Source organism: Larus michahellis, chromosome 6 (assembly GCF_964199755.1).
Source record: "Larus michahellis chromosome 6, bLarMic1.1, whole genome shotgun sequence".
NCBI lineage: Eukaryota > Metazoa > Chordata > Aves > Charadriiformes > Laridae > Larus > Larus michahellis.
This window is the reverse complement of record NC_133901.1, coordinates 13706089-13730678: the sequence shown is the minus strand read 5'-3', so window position 1 is coordinate 13730678 and position 24590 is coordinate 13706089. Positions and strand designations below refer to the sequence as shown.

Genomic DNA, 24590 nt, shown 5'->3' with positions numbered 1-24590 from the left:
AAACGGTGTGTAAAGGCTGCAGGAGCAGTTTGTAACAGCACAGTGGGTGTAGTGAAAGAAGTTGAAGGGATGCTTCTGGGAAATCAGCATATAGCATTTCATTTGCCTTTACGTGCATCAAGTCTTGGAACAGAGCAGTGGTTTGTTGCCAAAGGATTGAATTTTAAACCATTTTCATGGACCTGGTGTAGTGGGGGAGGACCCTGCAGCCAGTTTCCCTTGTCAGTGGAGCTGTACTGCCTTGTCACTAAGTATGTATTTGTTGCAGAGTTGTTTCACTACTTTGTCCTTAACCTAGCTCAACTCTGCTCTTTAGGTAGCAAGTCTAAAAGGATAGCGGAGGGAAAAAACCCACTGAGTTGCTGCTACCCCTTCCTTACAGGGCTATCTGAGAGGTCTTTCCCTGTCCTTTCCTTCCAACACCTGAAGGAACCATTGGAAAATTCCTGATGAGCTTACATGGGAGAAGAACGTAGGGCAAAGTGCTGGAGAAGCAGGCCATGGCAAGCTGTGGAGCATGATTAGGATACGCCCGGGGACTCATAGCAGCCAATCATGATGTCTATTGGCAGGAATGCCTATTAGCCTGAATTATTAGGCAAGGGGTGCAGACCATAGCTGAAGAGAAGAGGCCCCCATTTGAGGAAACAGTTGCAGAAGGAATTTTGAGCCTTGTAGTGGGACACGAGCTCCTAGAGCAGGGCTAACACAAAAGGAAGGTGGGAATTCCTGCTAAAGTAAATGTGAATAACGTGCCAATATTTTGGGAGCAGCCTGTGCAGTCCACGCTATATCCGGATGACAAACGTTTGCTTCACATGCAGTGGTTCTAAGCTGTTTGGTTTTCCCTCCATTTTGCTAGGATGTTCAGCGAGGAGAAAAGGTGAAACATCAAAAGCCTTTGGAATCAGTAAAGGAAGAAGATGCTGGAAGCCGTCCTAATCCAGAGCCGACAAGGTTCCGCAAGTAATTATAGGAAAAATTACCTTTAACTTTTTGGTGGTAACTTTGTAGGTGTTGTACGTGGAAGCGGAGGGGATGACTGTGTCCTACAGTGGGGGTTCTGGGCAGTGTCCCAGGGCAAGTGTTGGGGCAAAGTAATTTTTAAAAGACCGACCCCCCCGCTTCAGCTCCCTGCAATGAAGCACGAATAGTCTCTGAATGATCTGTTGGGCTCATATCTCAGAGCAGAGCTGGAGCATGTGAAGCAGATTCCTTTCAGGTGAAGCTAAACCAGAGCGTGTTCCCAGGGCACATGCCTAATGCACTCCGACTGCTAATGAGCATGTAGTCTCTGAGGTCAGGGTAGAGCAGGTCTGAAGTAAAATGTCCTCCTCGGTGGCCTCCTCAGGTTAACCCAGGTATTTGTAGGATGTGCAAAGAATGTTTCTTTCTTTGTAAAGACAAACCAAAAAAGCCACTGATTGACTGGTGAAAAGGTAAAGGGAACAAATACCACGATGGATTGATCTCTCTTGAAATTCTGAAGAGACAGAAAATTGGACTCGTGTATCTTCAGTGTGCCCGAGTTGAAAGTGGCCGAGTTTCTGAACGTAAACTCCCCATGGAAATGCCTTTGCATTTTGTCCGGAAACTAGTGCAGGAGACAGGATGTTTCTGCCAAGGGATTAAACAGCTTAATTTTACGTTACGTATACCTGTTGCTTTACCCATGACTTCCAACTCTAACGTAGACAGTTGCGTACGTCTGAACTGGATCTGTCCTAGTGAATTGGTATGTACTGACAAGAAATGCCCTAGGTATAAAAATAGTGATTCTCCTCTGTTGTTTTTGCTGCACCGAAGGGTTGAAGCCTATTCCAAGGAACCTGTGATGACTGACCCGGAAGAAACAAAAGGAGGAGGAGATGTTTATCCATATGCAACTCTGAGGACTGGTGAGTATCCCCATGATTCAAATCCATTCCAGTTTGTAGGTAGACTTCAAATGAAAATAGGGCATTTCCTATACACTCCCACATGATATTCAAAGTTCACACTGCTTGCCAGAGTTCAAACTTCCTAACCGTACAGTCGTCATTTAAATATATTTTTTTTTTTTATTTATTCCTCAGAAACGGAGAGCTACGTACATCTAATGGCAATTGAAAGTTGACTTATTTTTTTAATACTACTGCTTTTCTGTGCAGGTATCACATGGGTGGATGTTTGCTGCCCAGAGCCATCTCAGGGCGATGTTGTGACCAGGTAGAGTCTCTTTTCATCATGGTTCTTGTTTCTTTTGGCTCTGTGCGCGTGTCTCTTTCCGTGCCTGTTCTTCTCCCCGCTTTAAAGCCTAGCGCTCTCTTTAGCCGTGCGGCACTGTTGTGTGCTGGAATTGTCAGTGGTTCACCTAAGCGTGAGGGGAGAGAAGGAAATAAAGGAACGGATAGAGTATGACGGGTTGAAGTAAAAGGAACATTTTCTTGCCTTTTTTGTGGATTTAACTACCAAGGGAAGTCATTTGACAAAGCTTGTGATACCTACTCTTACCACGCTGGACTGAAAGTGGAGAATACTGTGAGAGTCTGTTGTAGGTCTCCCTCCTGAAAAAGGGGGTCTTTGGTGGCAAGGCAAATTCTTGGTTTTGAGGAAGGCACGTATAGACAGACAAGGTTACTGTCTGTGTATTTGTTTGCTCTTCAGAGTTTGCGTGGTTTTACTGGTAATCCTCTCCAAATGGGGACAGTCACTCTCTTGACTAGCCTACAGAAGGCAAGTAAATATCCTGTAGGTGTCCCATTTTTAGTTCCCTGTGCTGGTCTTAGTTCCCGTAAGCTAACTGTATGTGGCTGCAGGTAGAGTTGCGGGTGTTCATGTTATACCTTGCAGTATAAGCCCTAGCACACAGCATTTATCCCCAGTAGATCCCAGAGCACTTGACAGAGGAAGTGCTGGTTGCTTCCCTGTTTTCCAAATAATGAAACTGATCAAGAGAAACCAAAGGAGTCTTGCACAGGGAGATGGGAAAAAATGTACAAAGCTCCAGCGCTTCCTTCTATGCCAGTCTGGCTGCTCCGAAAGAACCGTGCTGGAAGCGGAGACGATGTTGTCACAGGGGTGCAACCGAGGCTGTAGTCAACATCAGCCTTGAAAAAGCATTTCTTGTCCAGAAGGTGAATTCTTGAGAATTCCGTGGGACAGTACAGGTCCACAGCTCGCTGCTCTCTCTCTTTCTCTCTCCCTCTCCTCGCAGGGGCTCCCCGCCAGCAGAAGAATGTCTGGAAGAGGACGGAGCGGTGAAACAAGCTGTTGCAGTTGCAGGGGTAAGCTTGTGTTATTCATGATTCCATTTTTTAGGAAAATGTATCTGGTTGTGATCAGAAATTTTTGCGCTCCTCCCTTTCATTACTTCCTCAACAATATCTGTATTCGTCCAGGTCGTTTTTCCCAAGGGAAGCGGGAGCATGATTTGTTGAGTAGCACAATCACAAAGGGTTTCCTGCTGCCGTTCATTTTGTTTCTGGACTATGATGAGCGCACTACCCTATACTATTTTTCTTCTTCCCCTTTGATGTGTTGGGTACAGCCTCAGAGTCTTTACTGCACAGGCTTGGTTGACCTGCAGAGCTGGACTGTGGTATCTTTAGTGGTGTCTTTTTTTGTGAGATAGGAAGTACATCTCTTTGACTTTCGTCTCTGGTCAGGATTGAGATCAAAATTAAATTTTAGTCCTGGAAATCAGAGCTATTAATCTCCATCTCAACCTGATACCTACCTGTGGAGGCTTTTCTGGGGTTCTTAACGCTACTCCAAGGCAAACTAACTTCCTGCCTCTCTTGCCTCCGTTTAGTTTTGAGTGCAGCACTACATGGGTGCGCAGTTGGAATGCAGTCCTCGACAAAAAGTAACTTTGGAGTCGTCTGGTTAGATGTTTGTACAAAAGCCCTTCCAGTTTTAGACATGAGCAAGATTTTCTGTGCTATCCCCTAGCAAAAAAATCTGTGCTGGATTGGTAGCTTGACGTCCTTTTGTCTCACAGGAACAGCGTGGAGCTCAGATTGCAGAAGGTGTGTTACGCCAAGTACCTCTGGCACCCACCCAGGCCAAAAAGTCACCCGCCCTTGCCGTGAAAGGAAAGAAAGTCATAAGGCTGAGAAGAATAGGAAAAGACTTTACTCCACTCACAGAGGTACCGTAGCTGACAGGCTGTTTGACAAAAGAGAAGGCTGTGAAACAGCTGCAAGGAACTCCATTTGTTATAGGTGGTTCTTCAGGCTTTTTGAAATCTGAAGAACTTGCATTTAAGCTGTTAGGGAGCGTCTGCAGCTGTGACTTGAAGTTCCCCCACCTTCCCATTCTTTCAGGCTCCTGACTTAGCTGCCTTGGCATGGAGAATGCCTGCTGCGGTTGCCTTAAACCTCAGCGTTGCGAGGGCTGCAGCATCGCATGGGAAAGGCGTTTGCTGTGTGTTTGCTCGTCCCTGCGTTTTATCTCAGCTTCCTTGGTGAAAACAAATTGAAGCAAACCTGGGCCCTGAAGTTGCAAGTCAGGATGCTGAAACCAACCAACCAACCAAAAAGGGCGATTGCTAACCTAGCCGAGAACCGGCAAAGGCAGTTGCTCTGTCACCTGAGCTTCATTTCCAGGCCGTGTTTGAGTTGAAAGCTGCCCACAGGTTGGCATGCTCGATGCTCTGTTGCACAAGTCCTTCCCCATTCAATTGTCCATTTCAGGCCATGGAGAGAGAGGTCGTTGCCGCATTAGGCAAAGGTGAGCCAGAGGAGATCATGAGCAGTGCCTTCAACCTAAAGGTGACTCGTGAGGACGTCCACACCCTAAGGAACGGTTGCTGGCTAAATGATGAGGTAAAAGTAGCTGCAGCACAGGGATCTTCTAATTGAGCATTTCTTTAAAAATACCCCTTCACCGTGTACTTTTCAAAGTTATTTGATGACCTGCACAGCAGAGGCTAGAAATCTCTGTGCAGTTCTTATTTTAGGTACTTGAGGGTCCAGCGTTCCTGGCAGTTCCTTCACTTGTTGTGTTATGTGCTTCCAGGAGTTAGTCCAGGTTCTTGGAGTGGGTGGCAGGTGTTTTTACCAAAGTGCAGTTTGATAAACAGCTGTAACCAAGTGCGATGTTCTCACAACAAAAGCTGACAGCTGAGGCTGGAGTTCTCTCAGCTGCATACTTCAGGGTGGCCAGAAAAGAGATGTGGCTGTATTTTTCGTTTGGTAAGCTAGCGTCTGATTTTACATCTCCAGTTTACTCTTTGTGGTACAGGTCATTAATTTCTACATGGGTCTTGTGATGGAGAGAAGTAAGAAGGCAGGATATCCATCAGTCCACGCTTTTAGTTCTTTGTTTTATGAAAAACTAGCTTCTGGGGGCTACAGAACAGTAAGAAGACTGACCCGATGCGTGGATGTCTTCCAGAAGGACATCATCTTCGTGCCCATTAACTTGAGCTTGCACTGGGCACTAGCGGTGAGTCAAACAGGCTTGTTGTTTAGAGTTGGGTGGGGAGAAAAAGCTAGCAAGAAAAGTCATGTAGGTTTGTGCAGCACAAGGTGGTGCTTTGTCTAACAGTCACCTTTGAATAACAGGTCATAGATATGAGAAAGAAGACCGTCAAATACTTTGACTCCCGGGGACAAGAAGGAGGGGACAAGATTTGTGAGACTTTGCTGTAAGTAACTGCTCAGTCAGTGCTTTTGTGTTGTGAATGAGGAGAACGTTTTGGGATTTTGCCCCTGTGACACGGCTGCAAGTTTCCACATGTCTTGTAGATAACAAACGAGAAATCTTGGATTCGCTTGCTGCGAGTTGTCTGACAGTGACTCCTTCCCTAGTCTCACGTCGTCCCCTCCACCCAACGTCTTGGATGCCTGGGTTCTGCCACCTTCCCCCTATAGCACAGACAAAGACATGGTAGCCCCGTGGCACACGGGCACCAACTTTGTTAGTGATCAATAAAATGGGGCTATTGACGAAAGGGAAGAAGTTGAGGGCAGAAGTGTTTGAAGATACCGCTGGGTGCTCTTTGTAATTCTGACATTCTCGTTCAAGACAGATACCGTGTAGCCAGCTTTTGCAGCTGTGTCAGCTGGCACGCACACCTCTCCAACGTAACGGGGACAGGTTTTCCTGTTGTGCAAGCAGGCGTCCTTAGAAGTCTCTGCCACTGATGCAGAGGTAGTCAAACCCCTTAATCCAGCAGCTTTGTAGCCCAAGAGCAAGGAGAGCGGCCCCGCAGAGACAAACCAAGCGTTGGTTTAGTCCGGTGCTGTCCTGAACAGTTAAGAGCAGGTGCCTGGGAAAGGCTATAAGAACAGGTCTGCATCCAGTCCTTTTTTCCAGCAACTGGTGGCCTGGAAACTTCCTCAGCCAGAGGTGCTGGCCCAAAAGCTTTTGTGTTTGTCCTTCCGGAGGCGCACGCAGTGTGTGGGATTCAGGCACGTGGTGGGCTGATGACATTAGGGTTCCTTGCTTGGTTTTTCTGTTCTTCCTCTGATAACATGGGATTTGGGGTTTTTTGGCCTCTGCTAAGCAATGAACTTAGGCTTTTGTGGAAGCCTCTGTTGGAATTGTCGGTCTCATTCCTGATGGTTAGCTCGCAGCCTCTCGCAGCGTTTGTAAATTTAAGATTTGGATTTTTCCTCCAAATGCCTGAAATCAGCTGCTGTGAGGATCCTCTGACATGTTTACTCTCCTGCCATTCGTCTTCCTGTGATCTTTCAGCAGCTCTTTTTTTCTCGGCCTAAATTACAGCGATGAAGAGTGGTTTTTCTTTGTTTTAAACAGCAAATACCTGCAAGAGGAGAGCCGTGAAAAAAGACACGTGAAGCTGAATGTTTCGGAGTGGACTGTTCACAGCATGGAGCCACACGTAAGCGAACCCTACTTGCACTTGAAATGTGAACTAGAACTCCTTGTCACGAAGCTCTTAACGCTTTCTCATAAGGCCAGGACTTCAGAGAACAGCCATAAGCATCTTCTGGTACCACATGGGGCTGCAAGTGGACCAGGAAACCATGCTGGGATGAAATCTTTGAGCAGTGCCTCTCCTTGCTGGCTGAATACTTTCTTTTTTTTTTTTTTTTTTTTTTTTTTTTAAAATTGCTCTGCCACGTGAAGGTGAATTTGGCTTTGCCCCCATTTCACAAGTCAAATTTCAAGTCTCTTTAGCAGTTGTCAGAGAACGTGGGCTGCTTGTTTGCAGCCCAAATCCTGGCACGTGACAAAGCAAGGGCTTGGGCTGATGTTTCTCAGCAAGTTAATAGTAAAAAGCAGCACCGAAAGCCTCGATTTAAGGGATGTCACTTTAGAAAGACACTGTAGAAACCTCCAGACACCTTGCAGGGGGGAAGCCTGCTGTCCCTTATCAGCCTGCCAGGAATTTGGCTTGTAACATCCGAGCGTAGGAAGCCGAGGGGAGGGATGATGTGCAGTTCCTGGGGTCTGTTCCTTGTGTTGGGGAGCGGTTACTGGGGATGGTGCAAGTTCAGGAGTGTCTGGTTAGGGTATTTTTGGTAACGGGTGCTGCTTCCAAGTTGCTTTTCCTTGAAGATAGAGGCAAATTCTCCATCTTCTTTGCATTCGTTAGGAAATCCCTCAGCAATCGAATGGAAGCGACTGCGGCGTTTTCACCTGCAAATACGCAGATTACATCTGCAGAGACAGACCGATGACCTTTACACAGGTGAGTGAAGGTTCTAAACAGCTCCAGCCCCTTTCGCACAGAGACAAGAGCCAGGGAAGTTACGCAGCGGCTGAGGTGTCTGCTCCCCGTGAGATTCCTCTTGGGGGAGATACTGGAGCCAGTGGGTTTGTGAGATCTGGCCTTTGGATCTTTGGGAGAAATGGGTCTCAGCCTTTGACCAATGCAGACACTGGTTCTTTTCCAAGGCAGTGCTCTTCTGTGAAAGTGCTTGTGAGCTGTTGTGTGGTCAAGGAGATCTGGGTTTGGTGGCATGTCACCCTCTTAGGAGCTGTGCACGTGAAAGCCAAGTTGTACCGGAAGGGCAAGCGTTGGTGGTTCTTAAAAGGAACTTCATAGTAAAGAATTAACTGGGTGTTTATGCGTATTTTGTGTCTCTTTCTGCCATGATGTGTATTTCATGGAGTTTTCTTTTCTTTTCAGATCCACATGCCATATTTCCGCGAGAGGATGGTCTGGGAAATACTCCATCAAGAGCTGCTGTGAGGCATGCTCTACCAGAGTAACACTGTCATCACCTTTGGGTGACTACCTCTTCTTTTAGTTACTTTTCTACTACCTCATTTGAAATAGCAGCAGGCACACAAGGTTTTCTCTGTAGGTTAAGTAGTAGTGGTTAAGATTGTTATTTCCCCCCCTGCCTGCCCCTATTTTGGAGACAGTAACTCTCCTTGAAATTAGCTAAGACACCTTAAGCACAAGCTGGAAAGGTTGGTGTCACCTGGCCAAGGGAATGGTTAAGAATAAATGCTGTGAACTTCCATCGCAGAGAGGGCTGCTCACACCTCGCAGCGCACGTGGCCGCGTTCTGGACGAATGGGACTCATCTGGTGGTGGTGACATTGCACGAGTGGAACTTCTCTCACAGCACACGTGGTCATGTTATGGACAAATGGGACTCATCTGGTGGTGGCAACAGTTGTGTGAGCTGACCTTCTCTTCCCAACAAGAAGGAGCTGAACTGCTGTTTCCTCAAAGAGAGCTTTCTTCTGTTTCTGGAATAATCTACCATCTACTTGATGCCTACAAGTGGATTTGTGATGACCATCAGAAGAAAGCATTTACCATCTTTTGATTTGCAAGAGAACCCCCTGTGGTTGGGGTTGGTTTGTTTTATTTCTGTCTCCAGGGAGTTCTGTAATGTGAAAAGAGAAGTATTTATTTATTTTTATTAAAATAAATATTTAAATTATTTAAAGAGCCTTACTGGAATGAAACTTGATCTGGTAAGGAGAGTGATTTAGGGTTTTTTTGTCTTTGAAAATAAGGTTGACATATCAATGTGGGTTTTAGCTCACTCACAGTCTATGGAGGAAGAAGACTCTGGCCAGGCTGGGTATCAGAGCACCAGAACCTCCAAGCGATTGTCCCAAAATGCTGAAGGGACAACCAGGACATTGTTCAGCAGCGAGAATCCCAGGAACAGCCAAGTAGGAGATTATTGCTGCTCTGCCACAGGCGCTGCCTCCAGGCATCTGCCCAATGAAGAGCTTGTGTCGATCCTCGCTCTGTTACGCTCAGACCCAGCTAGATCAGTTTAACCAGGGCGTTTCCCCCTTTCTTTCATTTTTTTCCCCCCCTCTAGTTTACACTCCGGAGCTGGAGTGGGATTTCAGGTCTTTCCTTGACCATCGCAGAGGAAAAATTGCCCAAGAGGTGGTTTGGAAGCCCCGTGTTGGAACGCTTGTACAAATGACCGTGTGGTGTTGTTTCTGTAATGGCAGTTACCATCATGTGAGGTGATTCCTGCCCGGTGATGCGGTCTCTCCTCTCCTCGTCTTCGGGGGGAAAGCTGGTGATTTTGGGGCCATGCCCTCTGTCGCCGTGGGTGGGATCAGCCTTCCCGGGCTGCTCCTCGCCTGAAGGTCTGCTCTCCTGGGCCGGCTGACGCGGTGGTTTGGCTGTGGTGCGGGTCAGCAGCCACATCGCCCTCTGCTTTCAAAGTGATGAGCTTAATCCGTCCCCAAACCAGAGGAGGTTCTCCAAAGGAAGAACTATTGCAAAGGCCATCTGTCGTGGTTTGTCCCTCCATGAGATGCTACATCTTCCTGGGCTCCCGGAGGACGTGGAAGATTTTAGCTGTTTATTACCGCTAGGACGGAGTAGCTGAATGCTTGAAGTGTCCTTTCCCCTTCTCTTGGGTTCTCGCTGTCTGGGGGCTGCAGTTTTGAGGCTGACCCTGTGCTCTGCTGAGTACAAAAGCAGGATTTTGTCCCCCGTCCTCCGTCAGGGGATCCCTGCTGCTGGTCGCTTGGCAGCGCTGGTGGCTGCTGAAAGCCTCTGCGTCTGAGGTGGTGGGGAAATGGTAGGCGTACCAGCCACCGTCCCCTCTGTCTACAGGGTCACCTCCTGGGCTCTGGCCCTTCAGCCGGGGCTCGTGTCCTTGTGCCCCAAGGAGGTTCCCTGAGAGCAGCCCCTGGGGAGCAACAGCCTGTTAACACTGTGCTCTGCTCGAGCAGTTGTGTGGGAGCTGGGCCTCGCTTCTCCTTAGGAAATGGCCTTTTGGAGGGCACGAGCCATGGGATGAGGGGGAACGGTTTTTCACTGGAAGAGGGGAGATTTAGATGAGATGTGAGGAAGCAATTCTTTGCTGTGAGGGTGGTGGGACGCTGGCCCAGGCTGCCCAGAGAAGCTGTGGCTGCCCCATCCCTGGAGGGGTTCAAGGCCAGGTTGGACGGGGCTGGGAGCAGCCTGGGCTGGTGGGAGGTGTCCCGGCCCAGGGCAGGGGGTGGCACTGCGTGGGCTTGAAGGTCCCTTCCAAGCCAACCCCTTCTCTGCTTCCATGAAAGACAGGATCCTGGCCTTGGCCCCGCTCGGGCGGGCAGGACCAGCTCCACCGGGCACTGGAGCTGTCTCTGAAGGGGCCGCTCGTCGGGTTCCGCCCCCCCGGCCCCCAGCAGCTCCCGAGCCCGGGCAGGAGGGGGCCACCCCCGGCGCCCGCCGCCAGCCGCCACGGCCTCCCGCCAGGGCCGCCGCGGGGCGGGGCCTCCCCTCAGGGCCGGCGGCGAGGGAGGCGGGGCCTGGCGCGGGGGCCCGCGCGCCGGCGGGGCGGCGTCACTTCCTCTGCGGAGAGCGCTGGCGCCGGGGACGGTCGGGTCGGGTCGGCGGTGCCGGTGGCGGGGAGCGGCGGGACGATGAGCGACAGCGGGGAGCAGAACTACGGCGAGCGGGTAATACACGGAGCCTGAGTGCGCTGCCCGGCCGGGACAGCCCGCGCTCCCCTCCATCCCTCCCTCTGCCGCCCCTCTCCGGGCGGCGCCGCGGCCCGAGCCCGCCGTGGCCCCGGCCCCGGCGGCGGCGGCGGGGTCGGGGTGTTTTTCCTTTGGGAAATGAGCCTTGTTTTCCTTTGAGGTCTTTAGTTTTTACGGAGAAGTGCAGTGCCGGGGTCAGCGCTGTGGTTTGGGTGCTTTTTTCCCTCATCAGCCTGTACTTTTTGAACTTCTCGCAGCCTCAGCAGGAGTTGTGGAGGTGATGAGTAGTTTGAAGTTTTAGCCTTCACTGGAGGTGGCAAAAAATCCATTTTGAAGAGAACGTAACAATTCTGAGCAGGAAATTGGAGTGTCTTGCTTTAGGTAGGGCCTTTTCTCTTTCAGATGCCCTGTAAGAAGCTTTAATAGTGCAAGTGTTTGTCCTTCCATGGAGCTGAGGTTAGGAAAACTTGGTCTGCGGGAGGTTAAAAATGCTGCATGGGAATGAATGCTGAAAGACAGGGATTAGAGAATAGGCTCGTGCCGCCCCCGGTCTTCCCTCTCCGTTGGTGTCTTCACGTCGTTCTTACAACTGTTGTGTTGTTGGGGAGGAACTCTTAGTTCTGACTTGCTCAAGGTGGATTTCTGTGGGTTAGCTTTTTTTATAAAAGGTTGATTGAATTGCTGTTGTGCAAGTCCACTGAAAAGCAGTTTAAGACGGCAGCCGACCTTTAGTAAAAGTTTGGCAGGATAACCTGCGCTGTATTTCCAATCAGAAGGAGTGGAAACACGAAGACCTTTCGAGCAAAGTCTTTTGGAAAGGTAACTGTGCAGGGTGTGATAGGACAGCAATTGCTATCCCACCTACTTCCTAGTCTGTACGTTCCCATTCTTCCTGCTTCCCTGTACTTTCCTTTTCTATACTTTTATTTAAAAAAATAAAATCCCGTGCAGACAGTCTTCAGCAAGGCTTAAAATGAGTTATGTCTGAACTTTTGTGAGTCATAAATAGGCAAGTTGTACGCAATGTAGGCGTTTGTAAAATTAAGAGAGAAGAGCACAGAGCTACAACCTGCTATTTCAGCCTAGATGAGGGAGCGGCTTTTCTAATGCTCTTGGCTAGTGTTATTTATGACATTTTTGGCTTACTTAAGGCTTCTATTTTACCGAGTCAATGGCTTTTCTACTTTTTGAAGCGGGAAGCGCTCAAGTCTCTGCAGAGTAGCAGCAGCGTTTGGATAAAGAATCTAGGATATGACTTTCCGACTGTCCATTGAGCTGCTCCAAGTCCATGCTGCCAACAAGAATTGTGCTCCTGAAAACGTGTTCTGCTTTCTCCCTTATACTAGTGTTTGGACAGCCAGTCGGATCTGGGAATTAAATCAGCTGATTTATTTTTTTTTCCCCGATTGCGTTTCCAGCTGCATTGCTTTGCAGGCTTGACTGGATTGTGCAGCCACGAGTCCTAATGTCAGCATTGGGGATGGAGAAGAAATACCAGGTGCTTTCACAAGTAATGGGACTTGCTATTTCAGCAGCAAAGCAAACTGAAACTGGTTTATGTCACAGTTTAAAAAGGGAGGGGTGTGTGAAAAAAAGAAGGGAAAGAAAATCCCCGCTCAAATTCTCTTTCAGAGTTTATAGTCCATAGTGGGATTAAACTCCGGAAGCTCTTTTTAACTGAAGAGGCTCTAAGTTATTAGGTGCTACTAATACTTCGAATACTGGAACACACTTGAGATACCATCGGTATGCTGTAATAATTGCCACATTTTTCCAAGTCGCTTTTATTGTGTTTTCCTTCATTGAAATTGCGCTCACAGGAGTGCATGTGATTCAGGCATGGGAGGGCTGGGAAGAAGACTAGTTAAAGGGAAAAGTAGTGAGTCTCGTTGTGTGAATTAGTTAATGGTGGTGGTGATTACTTGGTACGTGCCTGGTCAGCAATTGTTTAATATGGTAGTCGGGTCTTTTGTTTGTTTGGTTGGTTTTTTTTTTTTAATCAGAGTAACTTCCACATCCATCTTAACGTAATGTAGCAAAGGTTGTTGTAAAAATATGTCAAAGGGATGAAGACTTCAGTCATTTGCTTACGCTAATATGATTTCTCTACTCATTTCTTCAAAGCTTATTAACTTCTAAACACTAGAAAGGGGTACGGGGTATGTGGATGGGCAAGATTCTCCCTGCTGCATCCCTCCAGTCGTGCATTTCTTGTGTCCTTCTCAGTGTCAGACCACCCGTATTTCAAATTATGATTTGTTTGGAAGTGTGGAGCCTGCATACGTAATGACGCTTGTGCAGGTGTGTATATAGATGTCTCTCTGTGTTTGTGTATATAGATGTCTCTCTGTATTTATAACCATTCAGTATAAATGAGAAAGTTTGCTGCAGAGTTCTCTCCCCCTTGCTGGCTGCCATCGGAAGCACTCCTTGCCCCGGTGCCGGAGCCCTGAGCCCTTCCCTTCCTCCGGACGCCGCAGCACTCGCAGGGTCCCACATTGGCTGTCCCTGCTGGGAGAGCACGGCTTCTGCTGATGGGATGGGCTGGGAATAGTCCTTGTGCATTTTCTATTGGTATCGGGATCAATACTGGTTCTTTAGTGTTCTTAATGTTAATCGTCTAGTCTTATTCTATTAAACCTGTTTGAATTTCAGTCCTCGGCTTTCCTTGTTTTTTCCCAGTTCCCCTTCCTGGGTGGGGAGGGGTCATCGGGTGAGAGAATACCTGTCTAAACGACAATAAATTGTTGTGGGTTTCTCAGAGCAGAAGAGGGAGTTACGTTGGAGCAGTTACAGGAAGAAGTTGCCACCCGCAGCCGACTGCTGAGCCGTTCCCAAACAAGCGGGGCTTTCCCAGGAAGCCCCTGTGGCCGCCCTGAAGGCGCTCGCCCTTCCCTGCCAGGTACCACGCAGCAGGGGAGGGAGCAGAGCCCATCTCCAGGAGTGCTGGGCACCTCTCTGGTGACACCGGGAGGACAGAGCAGGGTCTCCGCACGCCTCCCCCAAAGCCATCCTCCCAGCCCAGACCAGATGTGGAGCAGACGCTGCAGCGGGGCTTTGCTGAGCTGATGTGCCACCTCCATGCAAGCCCCTGCCATGGCAATGGTGGCGGGAAGCTGAGGGACCCCTGCCCGGCACTCCTAGTCCTTCTGGGTCCACAAAGTGGTGGTGATGGCGGTGTCCCTTCTGAGCTGAGTGACAAACACCACCGCGACAGCCCGTGGAGGAGGAGGAACGTCTGGGAGGGGTTGGTGGGCAGGGGAGAAGACGGGCAGGAATTCAGATGGGCCCTGCTCAGCTCAGGCAGGAGCCGAGTTCACATTCTGCCATTTTACACCCCGAGTAAGACCGCCCAGACCCGTGCTTGGCCACGAGACGGAGTCTGCCTCCCGGAGAGCCCGTTTTGGGGTGGGAAGCAGGGACGAGCTGCGAGGTGCCTTTAGGTGCCGACCAGCTAAACACACACGAGCCATAAGGCAGCTGTGGTGACAAACTGACTCATATCCAGGGGGATGGTACCCAAGGCAAAGAACCGCCGAGATTAGCCAGCGAAAGCCCCAGCAAAGGCGCGCTGCGGGGAGTCGCAGTGCTGGTTTGGAGTCTTGGATAGCGCTGTGCCACCCGGCATCATCCTGAACACATGCGAAATAAAGAGATTGAAATGCCAGATTAAGCATATTACGCTTTCCATACCTAAAAGTAGGGGTATAGCTAAAATGACCAAGCATTCCTCCAGCCCTAAGGTTAATTGTTCAGTTTGTTATGCCACTAATTGGAAATATGCTGCTTCAGCACCCAGGTGTGTGAAGCTGCTTTCACACTGAAGCTGCTCTAAAGGCACAGACTTTGGGTAACGCACAATTAATGAGCTCAGATTCTGGAATGAACCGCATTCACTATCGGATCGGAGATGGGACTCCAGTAATCCATGCGGATGTAAACGTCTGGTAACGGGATTCCAGATTTTCATGCACCAAAGAGCCTAATTTTGAGTCCTTACGCATCAATGGACTGAGCAAGAAGCTCAAAGGCACAGTAAGGAATTAAGTCATGACCATCAGGTGCATCAATTACAGGCACTGAGAAATGTAACTGATGTAAAACTGCACTGTAAAGACGTGCCAGGAATTACAACAGGCAGCCTCTGGCACATCCAGCTGTTGTTTTATTTGCTTTTAGAAAAATGGGAATTTTTTGCCATATACAGGACAGAGAGGAAAAAAAAAAAAGCATTTAATGTAAGGTGCAACAAGAGACTCCACTCTAAAAAGAAAGACCCTCAGTCTGGTGGCATTAATTTAATGAAATGGTAACTTCTTGATGTGTTTGGTTATTGACGTCTAGAGATCACAAGAGTCTCCACACCAAACACCACACACAAAGGAATCCGACTGGGACAAAACCTTTGGACGGGCACCGCAGTCACACTGACCCTGCCACCACTGTCAGGTACTTTTCTGGCACACACAAAGCCATTCACGCAGGTGTTTTCAAATCATTTAACAGCATTCAAACCCCTGTCCTGGTGAGGACAAGGAAGTGGTGTTACCAGGAAGCACAGAGGAGCTGCTTTAGAATAACCACCACAGTTCCCAGAGAAGATTTCTCATCTTCTTCTGAGCATTGTCCTGCGGTGGGTTATGCTGCAGGGTGGAAGAAACTGCGGCTGGGGGGACATGCCTGGCAGAGGAATCCTGCAGCCCCAGGGCTGGCTCCACACCTGTGCCCAGGGTAGGGGGTCCCAAGGCAGGAGAGAAGCCTCAGCATCACCCTGTGGCACAGGGCAGCTGTACGAGTCTCACGTGGGCCACATCTGCCTTGGGAGCAGGGAAGAGCCCTTCCCCAAAAGACCATCCTTCCCCCTTTCCTAGAATGGCCCCTGAGAGCCAGCCAAGGCCACCAGGAGCCAGCTCAGCACTCGCCAGCCCCACAGCGGCCGCTTTAGCCGGGCTCCCTGCAGCGGGCCCTTGGCCGCCACTACATCACAGTTGGTCACCAGGGTCGAACGCAGCGTCCGCGTCCCTAGTTGCAGCGGAGCCATGGCGGAACCGCACGCAGCGCCTGCAGCTCCCCAGCGGAGCAGCACAAAGCGTCGCTTGGGCCGTGAGGCCAGGGCTGGGTAAGCCCGGCAATGCCATTCCCTCACCGCCGCAGAGCACAGGAGGCAGTAGCGGGCGCGCAAGAGCCAGCGTCGCCGGGCGCTGTGGCCCGCCCCCGTCCTGCGGGAGGCGGAACGGCTTCTCCAGCCTCTGGGTCCTCCGTGGGGCCCCTCCGGCCTCCGACGGGCCCCCCGGGCCTCTGTGGGTCCCCCGCGAGGTCCCTCCGGCCTCGGTTGGGCCCCTGACGGCCGCCCCTCCGGGCTCTGCGGGGCCTCTAACCTAAAGGGAGACGCGCCTGTCGCCCTCCACGGCCGTCCAGGGCTCGGCTCGGGGCTTTCTGGGAGGGAAAGCTCCCCGCCTGGCCGGGGGCGGGCCGGCACAGGCCCGGCCCCAGCGGGGAGGAGGCGGCGGAGGGCTGGGCGGCCGTTCCCGCCTCCCTCAGGCGGCGCCGCGCATGCGCACGCCCCGCCGCCTGCCCGTCCCTCCCCTCCGTTTCGCAGGGGCGGGGGGGCGCTCCCCGGCAGCCAATAGGGAGGCGGCGCCGGGCGCGCGGGTCGGGCGCATTTCCGGCGCGGGGTGTGTGTCCCGATGGCTGCTGGGGGCCCTCGGCGCCCTCCTCGCCGCCGCCCGCCGCCCCGCGCCGCCCGAGGGCCTTTCGCCGGAGGGGGAAACCTTTGGGCTCTGGAAAGTACCTTTGGAAGTTTGGGTCCTGTGAAGGGAAGTCAGCCTGGTAGAAGCTGAAGGAAGTTTCAAGCCGCGGTTCTGTGTGTTCTTTCCTCAGCACTTGTGCGCCTGCGGACGATCGTGCCGAGTCTGAGGCAAAAAAGAGGAGGACAGGTATTGCACGGTACAGAAGTCTTGAATGTGCCTGGTTTTTCTGAGGTTTCGTCTGCCTGAGAGAACTCTGGCTTCTGTGCTTGTTTTTACTTGAAAAGTAAAATTGCAAGTTGACGTATTTTTGTAATACTGCTGCTTTTCTGTGCAGGTATCACATGGGTGGATGTTTGCTGCCCAGAGCCATCTCAGGGCGATGTTGTGACCAGGTAGAGTCTCTTTTCATCACGGTTCTTGTTTCTTTTGGCTCTGTGCGCGTGTCTCTTTCCGTGCCTGTTCTTCTCCCCACTTTAAAGCCTAGCGCTCTCTTTAGCCGTGCGGCACTGTTGTGTGCTGGAATTGTCCGTGGTTCACCTGAGCTCGAGGGGAGAGAAGGAAAGAAAGGAACTGAGAGGGTAGGATGGGTTCCAGTGAAAGGAACATTTTCTTGCCTTTTTTTGTGGATTTAACTACTGAGGGAAGTCATTTGACAAAGCTTGTGATACCGACTCTTACCATGCTGGACTGAAAGGGGAGAATACTGTGAGAGTCTGTTGTAGGTCTCCCTCCTGGAAAAGGTCTCCCTGCCCTTTTCTTTGGTGACAAGGCAAATTCTTGGTTTTGAAGAAGGCACATGTGTACGGACAACTTTACTGTCTGTGTGTTTGCTCTTCAGAGTTTGCGTGGTTTTACTGGTAATCCTCTCCAAACGGGGACAGTCACTCTCTTGACTAGCCTACAGAAGGCAAGTAAATATCCTGTAGGTGTCCCATTTTTAGTTCCCTGTGCTGGTCTTAGTTTCTGTAAGCTAACTGTATGTGGCTGCAGGTAGAGTTGCGGGTGTTCCTGTTATACCTTGCAGTATAAGCCCTAGCACACAGCATTTATCCCCAGTAGATCCCAGAGCACTTGACAGAGGAAGTGCTGGTTGCTTCCCTGTTTTCCAAATAATGAAACTGATCAAGAGAAACCAAAGGAGTCTTGCACAGGGAGGTGGGAAGGAATTTACAAAGCCTCCAGCGCTTCCTTCTATGCCAGTCTCGCTGCTCCGAAAGAACCGTGCTGGAAGCGGAGACGATGTTGTCACACATGTGCAACCGAGGCTGTAGTCAGCAGGAGCCTTGAAAAAGCATTTCTTGTCCAGAAGGTGAATTCTTGAGAATTCTGTGGGACGGTACAGGTCCACAGCTCACAGCTCTCTCTCTTTCTCTCTCCCTCTCCTTGCAGGGGCTCCCCACCAGCAGAAGATACTCTGCAACAGGATGGACCTGGTGAGGCCAAAAAGTCACCTGCCTGTGAGGTGGAAGAAAAGAAACCGCCAAGGCTGCAGAAAAGAGCAGAAGGCTTTACTCCACTCACAGAGGTACCGTAGCTGACAGGCTGTTAGACAAAACTGAAGGCTGTGAAACAGCTGCAAGGAACTCCATTTGTTATAGGTGGTTCTTCAGGCTTTTTGAAATCTGAAGAACTTGCATTTAAGCTGTTAGGGAGTGTCTGCAGCTGTGACTTCCCAGTGCAAAGGTCAGCACTAAAGCTGGTTCGAAGGATTTAAAGGATTTAAGCATTTGATGCTCCACGCACTCCTTGAGTTGTGCTCCAACCTAAGGGTTGGTGGGTCTTCTGCTACTCGGACAAAAATGAGTCCAGGTTTAACAGCAGTCTCCCAGAGCAGTGCTGGCCCGATTCCTACAGTTATATGGGATCTGCCTCTCAACCTGTCCTAGCATGAAGATAGAACTTGAAATAGAAGCTTTTACTGCTCCGTGGTGTTGCCTTGCTTGTGGGGGACCTGAGCATCTTGCGTACGTCCTCGGGATGTCACTGAGGCGTGGATGCGCGCTGGGCATGGTTGCAGTGCGTGTAGCAGTGGTCACAGGAGTTCACTTAGTTACGCTATGCAACAGGGAGTGGGAGTTGAGGTTCCCCTGCTTGTCTGAATGTTGGCTGCTCTTATTCTTGGGAGTTGCCGTCTAATTGAGCGCCCCCTTTTTTGCCTCTTGAGGATTGACTTGGAAAGGGCTAGCAAGTCCAGAGTTTACAATGTCTGCAGAGTGATGCTCAGTACAAGGAAAACCAGGGGTTTTCTTATCCTGCTAGCCCACGTTCAACCGAGAAGAAGATGCTCTTGCAGTTCAGAGTATTTTATTCTAACAGACCCAGTGGTTTATTTGCGTTCCTTAAGCAGACTTGGATGGAAACGTCCAAATGACAACCAGTTGCATGCACAGCCTGGACTCCCGATTGCCTGACTGCAGTGTAGCTGCCTCGGTTTCCCCCTTTGCTGGTACTTCAGCTCCCTTGAAGTTCCCCCCACCCTCACATTCTTTCAGGCTCCTGACGTAGCTGCCTTGGCGTGGAGAATGCCTGCTGCGGTTGCCTTAAACCTCAGCGTTGCGAGGGCTGCAGCATCGCATGGGAAAGGCGTTTGCTGTGTGTTTGCTTGTCCCTGCGTTTTATCTCAGCTTCCTTGGTGAAAACAAATTGAGGCAAACCTGGGCCCTGAAGTTCCAAGTTGGGATGCTGACACCAACCAACCAACCAAAAAGGGCGATTGCTAACCTAGCCGAAAGCCGGCAAAGGCAGTTGCTCTGTCACCTGAGCTTCATTTCCAGGCCGTGTTTGAGTTGAAAGCTGCCCACAGGTTGGCATGCTCGATGCTCTGTTGCACAAGTCCTTCCCCATTCAATTGTCCATTTCAGGCCATGGAGAGAGAGGTCGTTGCCGCATTAGGCAAAGGTGAGCCAGAGGAGATCCTGAGCAGTGCCTTCAAACTAAGGGTCACGCGCCAGGACGTCCACACCCTAAGGAAGCTTTGCTGGCTAAATGATGAGGTAAAAGTAGCTGCAGCACAGGGATCTTCTAATGGGGCGTTTATTTCAAAATGCCCCTTCAGCGTGTACACAAGTCTTTGCAAAGTTATTTGATGACCTGCACTGCAGAGCCTAGAAATCTCTGTGCAGTTCTTATTTTAGGTACTGAAGGGTCCGGTGCTTCTGGCAGTTCCTTTACTTGTATTGTGCCGCTTCCAGGAGTTAGTGTAGGTTCTTGGAGTGGGTGGCAGGTGTTTTTATCAAGCTGCAGATGTAACCAAGTGCGATGTTCTCACAACAAAAGCTGACAGCTGAGGCTGGAGTTCTCTCAGCTGCGTACTTCAGGGTGGCCAGAAAAGACATCTTGCTGTGCTTTTCATTTGGTAAGCTAGTGTCTTATTTCACATCTCAAGCTTACTCTTTATGGTACAGGTCATCAATTTCTACATGGGTCTTGTGATGGAAAGAAGTAAGAGGGAAGGATATCCATCAGTCCACGCTTTTAGTTCGTTCTTTTACGAAAAACTTGCTTCTGGGGGCTACAAAGCTGTAGGAAGATGGACCAGGCGTGTGGATCTCTTCCAGAGGGACATCATCTTAGTGCCCATTAACTTGCGTTTGCACTGGACACTAGCGGTGAGTCAAACGGGCTTGTTATTTAGAGTTGGGTGGGGAGAAAAAGCTAGCAAGAAAAGTCATTGAGGTTTGTGCAGCACAAGGTGGTGCTTTGTCTAACAGTCACCTTTGAATAACAGGTCATAGACACCAGAAAGAAGACCGTCAAATACTACGACTCCCTGGGACAAGGAGGGGACAAGATTTGTGAGACTTTGCTGTAAGTAACTGCTCAGTCAGTGCTTTTGTGTTGTGAATTAGGAGAAGGTTTTTGGGTTTTGCCCCTGTGACACGACGGCAAGTTTCCACATGTCTTGTAGATAACAAATGAGAAATCTTGGATTCGCTTGCTGCGAGTTGTCTGACAGTGACTCCTTCCCTAGTCTCACGTCGTCCCCTCCACCCAGCGTCTTGGATGCCTGGGTTCTGCCACCTTCCCCCTATAGCACAGACAAAGACACGGTAGCCCCATGGCACATGGGCACCAACTTAGTTAGTGATCAATAAAACCCTCCTGCCACTCATCTTCCTGTGATCTTTCAGCAGCTCTTTTTTTCTCGGCCTGAATTACAACGATGAAGAGTGATTTTTTTTTTTTTTCTTTTGTTTTAAACAGCAAATACCTGCAAGAGGAGAGCCGTGAAAAAAGAAACATGGAGCTGAATGTTTCGGAGTGGACTGTTCACAGCATGGAGCCACACGTAAGCGAACACTACTTGCACTTGAAATGTGAACTAGAACTCCTTGTCACGAAGCTCTTAACGCTTTTTCATAAGGCCAGGACTTTAGAGAACAGCCATAAGCATCTTCTTCTGGTCCCACATGGGGCTGCAAGTGGACCAGGAAACCATGCTGGGATGAAATCTTTGCGCAGTGCCTCTCCTTGCTGGCTGAATACTTTCTTTTTTTTTTTTTTTTTTTAAAATTGCTCTGCCACGTGAAGGTGAATTTGGCTTTGCCCCCATTTCACAAGTCAAATTTCAAGTCTCTTTAGCAGTTGTCAGAGAACGTGGGCTGCTTGTTTGCAGCCCAGATCCTGGCACGTGACAAAGCAAGGGCTTGGGCTGATGTTTCTCAGCAAGTTAATAGTAAAAAGCAGCACCTAAAGATTCGGTTTAAGGGATGTCACTTCAGAAAGACACTGTAGAAACCTCCAGACACCTTGCAGGGGGGAAGCCTGCTGTCCCTTATCAGCCTGCCAGGAATTTGGCTTGTAACATCCGAGCGTAGGAAGCCGAGGGGAGGGATGATGTGCAGTTCCTGGGGTCTGTTCCTTGTGTTGGGGAGCGGTTACTGGGGATGGTGCAAGTTCAGGAGTGTCTGGTTAGGGTATTTTTGGTAGTGGGTGCTGCTTCCAAGTTGCTTTTCCTTGAAGACAGAGGCAAATTCTCCATCTTCTTTGCATTCGTTAGGAAATCCCTCAGCAATCAAACGGAAGCGACTGCGGCGTTTTCACCTGCAAATACGCAGATTACATCTGCAGAGACAGACCGATGACCTTTACACAGGTGAGTGAAGGTTCTAAACAGCTCCAGCCCCTTTCGCACAGAGACAAGAGCCAGGGAAGTTACGCAGCGGCTGAGGTGTCTGCTCCCCGTGAGATTCCTCTTGGGGGAGATACTGGAGCCAGTGGGTTTGTGGGATCTGGCCTTGGGATCTTTGGGAGAAATGGGCCTTTGACCAGTGAAGACACTGGTTCTTTTCCAAGGCAGTGCTCTTCTGTGAAAGTGCTTGTGAGCTGTTGTGTGGTCAAGGAGATCTGGGTTTGGTGGCATGTCACCCTCTTAGGAGCTGTGTGGGTGAAAGCCAGGCTGTACCCGAAGGGCAAGTGATGACAGTTCTTAAAAGGAATTTCCTAGTAAAGAATTAAGTGGGTGTTTCTGCGTATTTTGTGTCTCTTTCTGCCATGAGGTGTATTTCATGGAGTTTTCTTTTCTTTTCAGACCCACATGCCTTACTTCCGTAAGAAGATGGTATGGGAAATACTCCATCAGGAGCTGCTGTGAGACCTGCACGACAGGAGGAACCCTGGGGTCACCTTTGGGTGACCAACTCTTTTTCTAGTTACTTTTTTAATACTTTGTTGTTGTTGTTAGAAGTTTTTCTCTGTAGGTTAAGGAAAACATTTTTCTCTGTAGGTTAAGAAGTAGTGGTTAAGATTGTTATTCCCCCCCACCTGCCCCTATTTTGGAGACAGTAACTCTCTTTGAAATTAGCTAACACACCTTAAGTGCAAGCTGGAAAGGTTGGTGTCACCTGGCCAAGGGAAAGCTTAAGAACAAATGCTGTGAACTTCCATCGCAGAGAGGGCTGCTCACACCTCGCAGTGCACGTGGCCACCTTATGGATGAATGGGACTCATCTGGTGGTGGCAACAGTTGCATGAGCTGAACTTCTCTCACAGCACACGTGGTCACGTTATGGACAAATGGGACTCATCTGGTGGTGGCAACAGTTGTGTGAGCTGAACTTCTCATCCCAACAAGAAGGTGCTGAACTACTGTTTCCTCAAAGAGAGTTTTCTTCTGTTTCTGGAATAATCTGCCATCTACTTGATGCCTACAAGTGGATTTGTGATGACCATCAGAAGAAAGCATTTACCATCTTTTGATTTGCAAGAGAACCCCCTGTGGTTGGGGTTGGTTTGGTTTTTTTCTGTCTCCAGGGAGTTTTATAATGTGAAAAGAGAAGTATTTATTTTTGTTAAAATAAATATTTAAATTATTTAAAGAGCCTTACTGGAATGAAACTTGATCTGGTAAGGAGAGTGGTTTATTTTTTTTTGTCATTGAAAATAAGGTTGACATATCAATGTGGGTTTTAGCTCACTCACAGTCTATGGAGGAAGAAGACTGGCCAGGCTGGGTATCAGAGCACCAGAACCTCCAAGCGATTGTCCCAAAATGCTGAAGGGACAACCAGGACGTTGTTCAGCAGCGAGAATCCCAGGAACAGCCAAGTAGGAGATTATTGCTGCTCTGCCGCAGGCGCTGCCTCCAGGCGTCTGCCCAATGAAGAGCTTGTGTCAATCCTCACTCTGTTACGCTCAGACCCAGCTAGATCTGTTTAAACATGGTGTTTCCCCCTTTCTTTCATTCCCCCCCCCACCCCCCCCCCCAGCTTACACTCCGGAGCTGGAGTGGGATTTCAGGTCTTTCCTCGACCATCGCAGAGGAAAAACTGCCCAAGAGGTGGTTTGGAAGCCCCGTGTTGGAACGCTTGTACAAATGACCGTGTGGTGTTGTTTCTGTAATGGCAGTTACCATCATGTGAGGTGATTCCTGCCCGGTGATGCGGTCTCTCCTCTCCTCGTCTTCGGGGGGAAAGCTGGTGATTTTGGGGCCATGCCCTCTGTCGCCGTGGGTGGGATCAGCCTTCCCGGGCTGCTCCTCGCCTGAAGGTCTGCTCTCCTGGGCCGGCTGACGCGGTGGTTTGGCTGTGGTGCGGGTCAGCAGCCGCATCGCCCTCTGCTTTCAAAGTGATGAGCTTAATCCGTCCCCAAACCAGAGGAGGTTCTCCAAAGGAAGGACTATTGCAAAGGCAATGTGTCGCGGCTTGTCCCTCCATGAGATACTACATCTTCCCGGGCTCCCGGAGGACGTGGAAGATTTTAGCTGTTTATTACCGCTAGGACGCAGTAACTGAACGCTTGAAGTGTCCTTTCCCCTTCCCTTGGGTTCTCGCTGTCTGGGGGCTGCAGTTTTGAGGCTGACCCTGTGCTCTGCTGAGTACAAAAGCAGAATCTGGGGTTTTTTTTGGGAAAAAGCCCAATGAAGCAGAAAACAAGCCCTGCGGAGGGGCGAGTGGGGTAAGGACACTGCCCAGGTCCTCCTGGGCCCCCCCCTGTTAAGCAGAGGGGGCTCGGGGGTGTGATGGAAGGAGCCGGGTGATGCTGCTGTGAACACCTTACCTGGTGCCTTCTCTGTCCTCTCCGCGACCCGCCAAGGACTTGTGTGGAGTAAACCCCGTCGGGGGACACGGGCTGCTGGTCGCTTGGCAGCGCTTGTGGCTGCTGAAAGCCTCTGTGTATGAGGGGGTGGGGAAATTGTACGCGTAGCAGCCGCCGTCCCCTCTGATCCATGGCTCTGGCCCTTCAGCCGGGGCTCGTGTCCTTGTGCCCCAAGGAGGTTCCCTGAGAGCAGCCCCTGGGGAGCAACAGCCTGTTAACACTGTGCTCTGCTCGAGCAGTTGTGTGGGAGCTGGGCCTCGCTTCTCCTTAGGAAATGGCCTTTTGGAGGGCACGAGCCATGGGATGAGGGGGAACGGTTTTTCACTGGAAGAGGGGAGATTTAGATGAGATGTGAGGAAGCAATTCTTTGCTGTGAGGGTGGTGGGACGCTGGCCCAGGCTGCCCAGAGAAGCTGTGGCTGCCCCATCCCTGGAGGGGTTCAAGGCCAGG

The 24590-nt window shown here is 50.2% G+C and overlaps 1 protein-coding gene across 1 annotated transcript in view; it reads left to right on the top strand.

The window, feature by feature from the left end:
- LOC141745344 (uncharacterized) overlaps positions 1 to 22915 on the top strand; it is a 30921-nt gene extending 8006 nt beyond the window's left edge. Inside the window, 24 exon segments of the mRNA XM_074593020.1 lie at positions 863 to 966; positions 1807 to 1898; positions 2151 to 2208; positions 3197 to 3266; positions 3983 to 4132; positions 4677 to 4808; positions 5227 to 5430; positions 5550 to 5632; positions 6748 to 6832; positions 7550 to 7645; positions 8087 to 8145; positions 10611 to 10833; positions 13863 to 14074; positions 15199 to 15303; positions 15843 to 16185; positions 16709 to 16790; positions 16939 to 16996; positions 17994 to 18129; positions 19466 to 19597; positions 20009 to 20212; positions 20332 to 20411; positions 20808 to 20892; positions 21604 to 21699; positions 22135 to 22915. Coding sequence (XP_074449121.1) covers positions 863 to 966; positions 1807 to 1898; positions 2151 to 2208; positions 3197 to 3266; positions 3983 to 4132; positions 4677 to 4808; positions 5227 to 5430; positions 5550 to 5632; positions 6748 to 6832; positions 7550 to 7645; positions 8087 to 8145; positions 10611 to 10833; positions 13863 to 14074; positions 15199 to 15303; positions 15843 to 16185; positions 16709 to 16790; positions 16939 to 16996; positions 17994 to 18129; positions 19466 to 19597; positions 20009 to 20212; positions 20332 to 20411; positions 20808 to 20892; positions 21604 to 21699; positions 22135 to 22197 — 2952 coding nt within the window. The 3' untranslated portion in view covers positions 22198 to 22915.
- Positions 22916 to 24590: the final 1675 nt, after the last annotated feature.